General features: G+C 34.4%; 1 protein-coding gene across 1 annotated transcript; it reads right to left on the bottom strand.

Annotated features, from left to right (window-relative positions):
* Positions 1-452: 452 nt before the first annotated feature.
* On the bottom strand, positions 453-3,774 carry LOC128233883 (uncharacterized). Its single transcript, XM_052947756.1, has 2 exons — positions 3,630-3,774; positions 453-3,276 (listed from the first exon to the last, which is right to left on the bottom strand). The coding sequence occupies exon 2, from the start codon at positions 3,259-3,261 to the stop codon at positions 748-750; it is 2,514 nt and encodes an 837-aa protein (XP_052803716.1). The 5' UTR covers positions 3,262-3,276; positions 3,630-3,774; the 3' UTR covers positions 453-747.
* Between the last annotated feature and the right edge of the window lie 6,001 nt (positions 3,775-9,775).

The raw sequence follows: 9,775 nt of genomic DNA, 5'->3' as shown, positions 1-9,775 counted from the left end.
ACCCAAAGTAATTTTACACAAGTGGCTTTGTCACGAGAGTAATATATACTTTTTTTACCACGAGATGATATACATATTGTAGTCAATGACTGAAACAAACTTTTTTGGTTTGTTTCATGCTTCAAATTTAACAAAAACTAAATTTAATTGATATTTAAAAGGAAACCCGTGCGAAATGTTAACCAAATGACGTCATACCGAAAACGAAATTTAATGACGTCATTACATTATTTCCCGGCATTGTAGGCGTTTATGTTATCATCCTTAAAATGAAACGGGTAAAATCTGATTAAACAGTATAATTACATCTTAATAAACTCACCGTTCAATTCACCGCTATACTTAAATAAACCACTGGAAAGCATGAAATGAAATTCCATTATTCTGTAAATAAACATAAATGTTTGTCAGCTGTACACAAATGCATAAACAATAGAAACGGCAAGAAAATTATGATATTTTAATGACATACATAACATTGTAAAAAACTTATCTTTATGTACAATAACTAAAATTACAGAAGTATGCTAAAATATTGTAGATAAGATTGAATCAAATTAAAAACCAGGAATAGAAGAGTAAGAAAATGCCAAAATAAAGAGATTAACACTTATTATTTACATTACACCCATAAACATTATCACTCAAACACTAATCTACACCAATCGAAAATCGCAAAATGCATCATAAAATACAGAGTCAAATATTAACTGCAAATAACAGAAACACAAAAAGATAATGCAAAGTTCATACTGAACCACCACTATCAGTATCATAATCTTCATCGAAGTACCCAAGGTACGACTTTATTGTGACGACTAACGCTTTTTTGTGATGAGTTATGACGCTATAGCTGTCTCCTTTGTTGCAAACACGTTTCACTATCTGCGGTAAAGCGCAGATAAACAAAGCCGTACCAACGTGCATTATGACATGAAGTTCTCGGAAATTGTCCGTTTTCAGAAGCATGTTAATGCAAATACCAAGTAAGCCGAGAACAACGAACGCTCGGAGAAGCGTTGTAAACAATAACTTTCTGCGAGGGCAGTGGTTTTCTATTACTAGTTCGAAAAGGGACTCTCTTATTCCCCATTTTTGATTATGCTTGAAAAGTACTTTTTTGTTATTGTTGGCATTTGCCCGCTGTATAGACTTAGTTAACCTGATTATGTCCTTAAAAAGTCGTGTATACAGCAGAGAGAAATCATTGAAGCTTTCCCAAAGATAGTAGAAAACGGTGAAGCAAAATATGATATACCCATACGCTGTTTTTGGAAATACTATTAGTCCAGTGAACGTGAAAAAAATTACGCGTGTAAAGAGTGTTGTTGCGTCCGAAAATATAGTTGCAAACATTAGAAGAAAATACAGGACTGCGAAAATAATGCATATTGTGAATATATTCATGCAGATACTGTTGCCACATGTGCGCTTAAGTCCGCGACCGAAATGCAGGCAGTATGCCTTGATCACTATGTACCCAAAGGAAACCATAGGCATTCCATAAAAAAATAATGACAACAAAATTTCTAACGCACAAAACACCAAATAAAGAGGAAACAAGGGGAAAAGCATAATTTTTCTAGTACATTTATACCACCTGCTCGTTTGAATATGAAAAATATGTTTCCAAAACTTACTATTCAAAATCATATAAAACTGACCAAGGAAGAGATTGTAAAGTCTCCGGAAGCCTTTGCTTCCCTCTATGGTAACGGTACCAAAGATACTGACGTTTCGCAATGAAAGAAAAAGTGGCGATGATTCGAGTTCATGGTTTTCCAATCTCTTTTCTGCAACGGCATTACACAAAAGCCTTGATATAGAGCTTGTAGACACGACCATGACCCATGTTACGCCAACATAGCACGATAAAGCTACATAAGGGCCGCCGACATATGGTAAAAAATTGTGCTTACTTTTTCTGTAGCCAGTCAGTATTGAGCGAAACCCCATCGGTACACCCGAGTCAACGCAGTCAATTACAAAACCATATAACAAATTATAATCTACAAATATTTGCATGCCAATGACGAATAGGCTTAATACTGGAGTTATTAGTTTTACTAGGCAATTGAAGCAGTTAGTGAGGCAAACCGAGTCGCTCTTAAAAGCAGTAAATGGCATGCATATAGTGTTTTGCAACGTGACGTGCTTAACATCTTCAAATAAAATGCATTCTTCTGGATCGTGTTCATGCGTTTCTGAGTCATCTGGTTCTGTATTTATGTTTCCTACTAGTTCTTGTAATACGCTCAACCGAATACGCCCCGTTTTCCGTTCCGAACATTTGTACAAAACAAACATAAAGAAAATAGGAGAGTATATGAACAAAACTATTGAGACTACACTTGGATATATCCACCACGTATCGTCATAATCAAATTCGACTTCTTTGCATTGCATGACTCTTCCTCCTTTTGATTGATTGTAGACGTAATTGCAGCATGAGTGTGTCACACCCTCGATCGGACACACAATGTGTTTGCATAGTATATACGGCTCAATTATCTTCCTCTTTGCATAGCAAAAGTAACTTGGTCCATACTTGTCTTTGTTTAAGGACATCATTTCTAATGATAAATTAAGCAAAGCGTCGGCAATTATTTGGTCATCGTTCTTATTTCCAACTTCCAAATTTGAGCAATTGCCATGATCCCTTTTCAATGTTATTTCTATAGGCTCTCTATAGACATATTCATACAATAAACCCATCGACCATACGCCAAATTCTCTTGGCCATTTCAGAAACTCCACTGCGCCTTCCTTGCCCCAAAATGTCCATATCCAAATGTTCTCAGAAATTATCCATTTCCCTTTCGTTAACGTTATGCCTGATTCCAAAGCCGGTATCAGTTTCAGATAAACGTAATTACTTTGTTCTCTGTATACCAGATGCCGAAATCTGTTTACTGACCTTCGAGTTACCGAAATATTACACTTTGCTGTTTTGGGTACATACATATCAAAACCATGTGTATTTGCTTTCTGTACGCCATTTGTTTTAGCTGTTTCGGTGTTGTTCCATATCCATGATTTTCTCACACGACCGTTTGACCGAATCTTTGGATTTGTTTCTTTACGCTGCAATACATCAACATTATTATCCGCTATTTGTATTGTGGCAAAAGAGACTGTTTCGTGAGCTGAATGTGTAATTGTATTCGTTCTAACGTTGTCTTTGTAAATGTAGGCCTTTATTCCACCAATCAGCAAAATAAGAACAGCCACACACGCTTTATTCGTATCCATGCTACTCATGGCGAGTTCAGATACCTAAAAAGTATAATAGTCTTAGAATAATAAGTTATAACTGGATTAGCTGTCTATTTAGCACAATTGTAATGGTTATTATCAAGAAGTCTAGGTATCAATTCCAGACTACGGCTTAATGAGTTAAGTTATTGAACGTGGTTACTATCCGGAGGGCCAACACTATTCTTTATACATCGAATATTTGCAAATAGCGCTCCTACGTTTAAATGAGGTTTGATTTAATACGTTATTGATGGCATATATGAAATATGTACAGTTTAATACCATATAATACAGTTTTCTGTCAAAACTCCATACTCAAAATTTACGTCAAAAGAAAAAACAAGCACTCTTAGAGGAAATAATGTACTCACGACGAGTTGTCAATAAGAAATAAATAATACGGGCTTAATTTTCCTTCACTTTCTATCAGATATCTACACATTGAAAACATCTGCATTTGAACAATTTATCAATACTGAGATAACTTCCTCTTGGAAATAGTTGACACTTAAACAATAATAAACAGACACATGACAATGAGTTATATAATTGCGGAAGATTAAATTGCAGTCGAGATAAGTGCAGTTAAAGTCCAAGTATCTTTCATTTTTTTAGTTAGACGGTAAAGCGCACACCATTTTTAACACAGCCATACGGGGCCAAATCCCACATGTTCACAATTCTCCATTATATAGCGTTCCCGATATGTTGGCATGCGTTTGTAGAATAAAATATTGCACGTTTCGTTTAAAGAATTATAATAATTAAAACTTCAGCGACTAGCCCAGAATTCGAAAAATAAAAACATTTTAATATTTAATTAATGATATATTCAAAATGTACGATATATTAGAACTGATGTACCGGCATACATTCAAGGTTGTTTTCGATAACAAAATGGCAAAATGGACAATAACTGTGAAAACATTCGGGAAGCCGGAATGAACGATCTCTGTTACGCCTAACTATAATGTTCCGTAGGAAAAAATAACTCTCATATTTTCTATTTATTTATTCTGTTATTTGTTTATCACCAAGCGGTACAACATACAGGTACTTTATTAATTGACACACTCTGAGACAAACTCTGAGAGCAAGGACAACAAATGCCAACGTAATTATTGGTCATATATTTTGTTAACGTTTTGGCTTCTGACCAGTTAAAGTGACACTCTCATTTTAAATCAAGACATACACATGTCTAACAAACATAAAGTTTGAATGATTAGACATTAACTACTTTTTAAATACAAATGAAATGCATTTACGGTAAATATTAATTAATGATAACAAGATTGTAACCGTGTATTTAATAGCTGAAAATGCACAACTACTAAATGACTGGTGAGTGCTCAAAGATTTATAGTTAGAGTGCATCATTAATGAGTTTGGAACAAAAAAACTCTTTGGTTATTACAGATTTATAAAAACTGAACTGATGGACGACCGCTTCGACAAATTATGATAACTTGACAACCAGGCGCGTTGCTAGGCTTACGCACGTTCGAACGTGTACAAAATATATTTTGAGAAATCCTAAAACTAAGAATGAAATAAATTCGAAATACACTGTTTTGTCATGTTTGGTGTCGTTAACCTTGATGCTTCAGAACAAAACATGGAATCTGGTTGAAGACGTAAAAGAACGATAATTCGACAGGTTGCAGCCGAACGGAACGACCCAGCAGTAAGAATGCCCATTCGTCAACCAACAAATCCGTCGACATGGCCCATAAAGAAAGTGTTGAACCATCACGTTCAATTGCATTCAACACTCGTCGTTAGCAGCATCAACAAAATTCGCCTGCATGCACTATTTCACAGAGGTATGGCGACGAAACCTATATTTACCGTTTGTTGATCACTTTCGATGGAATTAGCAGACCGGCTTATATAAAATGGCGACAGGGTCAAGGCACAATATCTTATTCTCAGTGAAATCGGTCGCCTGAATTATATGTCATTGTGCAGTCAGGATGTGTGACGTTGAGCGTGATCTACCGGCGAAATCTCTGGAAGAGTTCCATTCTGAATTGAGTCGTTAGAAACATAGTCGTGATGGCAATCGCCCTGTGAAAGACAATATAGTTTATACATTTGCACACATATTTTTACACAAACGTATCATGATGACCCCCCATTTAAGTATGAATGCAAGTTTCGACTGCCATTGCAGAACGTTCGTTTAGCTTCATGAAAAGTGTGAAGACATATGACGACCTATAATTTATTCCGGCTTTGTTCGATGAACATCTACCTTGTTCGAGCCATTAAGTCTGATTTAGTAGAAAATAATACAGAGACTAGTATAGCCTTTATAACATTTCATTTCTTTTCAGGTAATTAAGTAAAACCTTTATAATAGTTATTTTCTGGAAATAATTTAAAGCCTGAATTACATTTCATTTCTTTCTTTGTATTAAATGAATACTTACATAACAATTTATTAATTTTCAGGTTATAAATTAAAGACAAATAACCTTTTCATTTCCTTTCTCCTTATAATTTAAAGCATACATAACATTCAATTTCTTTTGGGGTTTTACAACGCCCTAATAACATTTTATTTTCTGTTCGGCCAATAAATTAAGCCAAAGCCTGGATAACATGTTTTTGCTTTTCGGGTAATAAAATGAAGCCTAGATAACATTAAATTTCTTTTTTGGGTAATACAATTCAGCCTAAATATTATTTAGATTTTGCTTATACTAACGTCTATTATATTTAAATCAATATCCTATCTGTGAGTTGGTCTAATACATTTAAATAGAATTATTCTAGTGGAAGACTGGGTACTACATTTCAGTATTGTCAGCAATGGTTCGTGTTAACATCCTAAATAATATTCAATATCCTCGTTCCCATCTATAATGTAATTGCAACTCATTTAACTCACTACTGACAATCCCGTTTGAAATATGTCATTTGGTCTAATGTAAAAGTCCAATACTGTGGTCAATGAAAAACAAATATTGCGTTCAGTTAAAACGACTGACCGTGTCCTTGTGCAAATTAACTCTGAGGCAATGCAAATACAACTCTTGTCGTTTACAAACTTATAAAATAGACCTTTGAATGATCCAATATTTTGGTTCATTTCTAACGATGTTCATAAAATTGTTGATGTGTGGTTAATTTTTATAATATTGTCTTCGGACCGGCTTTAAAATGGTGTATGAGAAGTTTGAAGAGAGATACAGAACTTTTGGATGTTACCATGCAGTAGTCATACTTGGAATAGTTTTTGTGATTGGAGATATGTTATTGATCTCATCTGAATTTGTCACTTATAACATCAACAATGTAAGTCTTACTGTTGAAATCTTTAACCGAACTTGAACAGCTTCGTTTTTACTGGCATTTCCTACTGGGGATTGAGGATTTACTTTTGTTTATGTCACTTCTCAAATCATTTTCCAAAAGTCATATTCACATTCAATATGGGATCAAATTGGGTGGCATCAGCTGTCCCCTGTTTTTCGAGGCTGGAGGTATTTTCGCCGGTCCTTGGTTGTTACAGCCGAAGGGTTCGACTGTACTAGAAAAGTATTTTTAGTGTTTGTAACAACTATTTTGGTATACTGCTTTCCTTTGTTTCCTAACTTTTTCAGTATTTGCGGAACACGTGTAGAATGTGATTCGAGAAAGAAACATCAACAAACTATTGATTAAACAGTTAGATTATTAAACAGCTATATGAGATAATTCTCTTGTCTTTAACATTAGTACTAACTTTATATACTGGTGCAAAAAAAAGAAAATTTGAAATTATTATTTGCGTATACTCCTTCTCCTTACTGCATTGTATCACTTATCAACATTGTACCGTTTGTTAAGTGCTGCCTATTACACACTGATTGTTGTTTATACGTTTTTGCGACATTTACTGAAACAACAACAAGATACCCACTGATTTCTTCAAAAAGCAATCAAAAAAATAATCAGCATATGATTTGTATTTATAAGCAAATACTAGTGAAACGCTGGTAAAGCCCACGGTCAAATCTTCAAAACGTGGTATTGATCAACACGTGCACAAGTATTGCGATTTTGTCAAGATGGCAACGGGCTTCACGATCTTATTTAGGGATGCAATCTTTAAAACAGTTTATACTGCAGCAATGTGCAATACATAGAGTACAATGTCCAGTCGTAATCAGATTTTACAATTATATAGCAACGAGTTCACATTTAATCAAATATTTAAATAAGATTTTAATCCAAAGAAAGAAGGAAGAAAGAAAGAAAAGTAGTATTCGTAAATGCAAGGTGTTGTTGGTTACGAAAAAAAAGAATTATAATACAGCTAACTTTGAACCGTTGGACATGCATACCTGTGTAAAAGTCTTAATCATAATCCTGAAAATAATTTCTGCAACGTGTCGATATTATGAACATCTTGCCCTTATCTTTTCATTTCCAGACTATTTACTTCAGCGCAGTAGGGAAGAATTATGCTGTAAACTCATCATTGCAAGACAAACAGGTACATATGCGTTGTATATTCATACATGCTTTTACCTTCTGCATAATGAAAGCTATGTTCTTCTATGATAAGTGTGGGGATAATGCCATTAAGGATCAAGCGATAATAAAATTTGGTGTTCGCACATTTTCCGTAGAGAGTATTTTGTTGGTCTACATGATTTGGTATATACGTCTATTTTCATTTATCGCCCTGCCCTCTGCGAAGTCACTATAATTGATAGTTATGGGTTATGGTGTCTGAAGGAAGTGGAAGCTTATGTCTTAAACCCGAATTCTAAATAGACGTGTGAACCGCTATTAAATCGTATTACTATTTAGTGCACAATCAAATAATGAATTGACAATGCACCAATTCTCATTCTCGTTTTCTCCTTTAAAATGTTCTTTATTATATAAAACCAATCTAGCATATCCAGTACCAAAATGTGCAACACTTTGTTTTATCATCATAAAAACAAAAACATTTGAAGGTGTCATCCCAGTAAAGTTCTGTACTATGCAAACATACCTACGTATTCTAAATATCAACAATAAGTTTATTTTTAAACAAAAGGTATCATATATGTTCATGTTTCGGTGCTTTTCCATTTTTTTACAAACATTAATCCATTTTATTTGCTTTCATAGCATATGCACAAAACCGCGACGATTTCAAATCGCTTAACACTCAATAAAGGACACTAAAGCCTGGGCGGTTTACCTTGCGCGCCAAAATACCACATGACTAAACAAAGAGCAGAGTAAGTGGGTCAAATACATGCGAACACCACATAAGTTAAAAAGAGAAAAGTGCGAGCTTTCTCGGTCTGCTGCCTAGCTGCGCTCTCTCCATTTTTCGTAGATCGCCAAAATGAGCTCTAACATATACATATAAGATATAGGTACCTTCGAGTATTAACCGGACGATATGTGCATGTACATGTCATTGAATATAGTTTGACATCAATTGTTTACGACGTTTGTCTATTTTTAAGAATCAGTTGTTTGGACCCATTGAATGTCATATGTCACATGATGTTGAAAGATTACCAGTTATGTCGTTTGCAATAAGCCGCTCTTAGGGTTATCTCCAAATGAGGTTTCGGTTTTAACTTCGACAAACTTTCAAAATCTAATATTTTTATTAACTTCTTCGAGGGGTAACTGTGAAAAGGTTCTAAGTGACATTAAAAAAGAAGAACCTTTTTTCGCTTCCACACATTGACTTTAATGTGTTTTGTTTTAATTGGTTTGCATAATAGTATTCACAAAAGTTATACGTTTGATTCAGAACGTTTTGGCGTTATTTTATAAAAGTAGTTTTATATTGATTTGTTCTTACAAATACCAATGTCAAAATGATAAGCGAGCACAATTTCTGCTAGCAAAGTTTGGATTTGAGGAAAAAGTTAAGCTTAACAATATAAAGTCGTTTTCTGTAATTTTAGACAAAAAGTAGCAAATTTGGTGATGCCAAAAACCGTTCGGTAGCTGAAACGTCGCAGAGTACTGATCTCAATATACTAAAGGTAAATAGTCGAAACACCTCGGCCATTTTCAATCGAAAACAACTTCGGATGGATCCATTAGTAGAAGTAGTTCATAAAAATAAAATGGATAATAATGATTGAAAAGTTTTTAAGTGCTATATTGAAAATACTACGCCATCGACTTGCAACGTAATAAAATGTGAAGATTCTGAGATTGTACACACTCCATATGCATCCGAGAATGCTCGATGGGAAATGGCCATGGTGCTCAGATTGCAAATGTAAACAGAAGGATATTTTAATCGAAAATCTATAACCTTAAATAGTCATTATAAAGATACTCTGTTTAGAAAGCTAAACCGGTTTTGTAAGTATGGCTACAGCGAGTTTTATCGGTTTAGTAAACCAATTTTGTTCCACCATTAGGTATATTATAGTAAAATATGATAATGATTACTGTTGGTTCGCAGAAACCTCTGTTGTACATTATAACCATGCGGAGATAAAGTAGCAACTCGGTATTATTGACACTTTGATTAATACAATGCAGCGAATACTGA

The sequence above is a fragment of the Mya arenaria genome, chromosome 5 (assembly GCF_026914265.1).
Source record: "Mya arenaria isolate MELC-2E11 chromosome 5, ASM2691426v1".
Lineage (NCBI taxonomy): Eukaryota > Metazoa > Mollusca > Bivalvia > Myida > Myidae > Mya > Mya arenaria.
This window is presented reverse-complemented; position numbering and strand designations above follow the sequence as displayed.

Excerpts from the sequence above, each read along its gene's own strand:
- LOC128233883 (XM_052947756.1), bottom strand. The coding sequence starts at position 3,261 with ATGAGTAGCATGGATACGAATAAAGCGTGTGTGGCTGTTCTTATTTTG.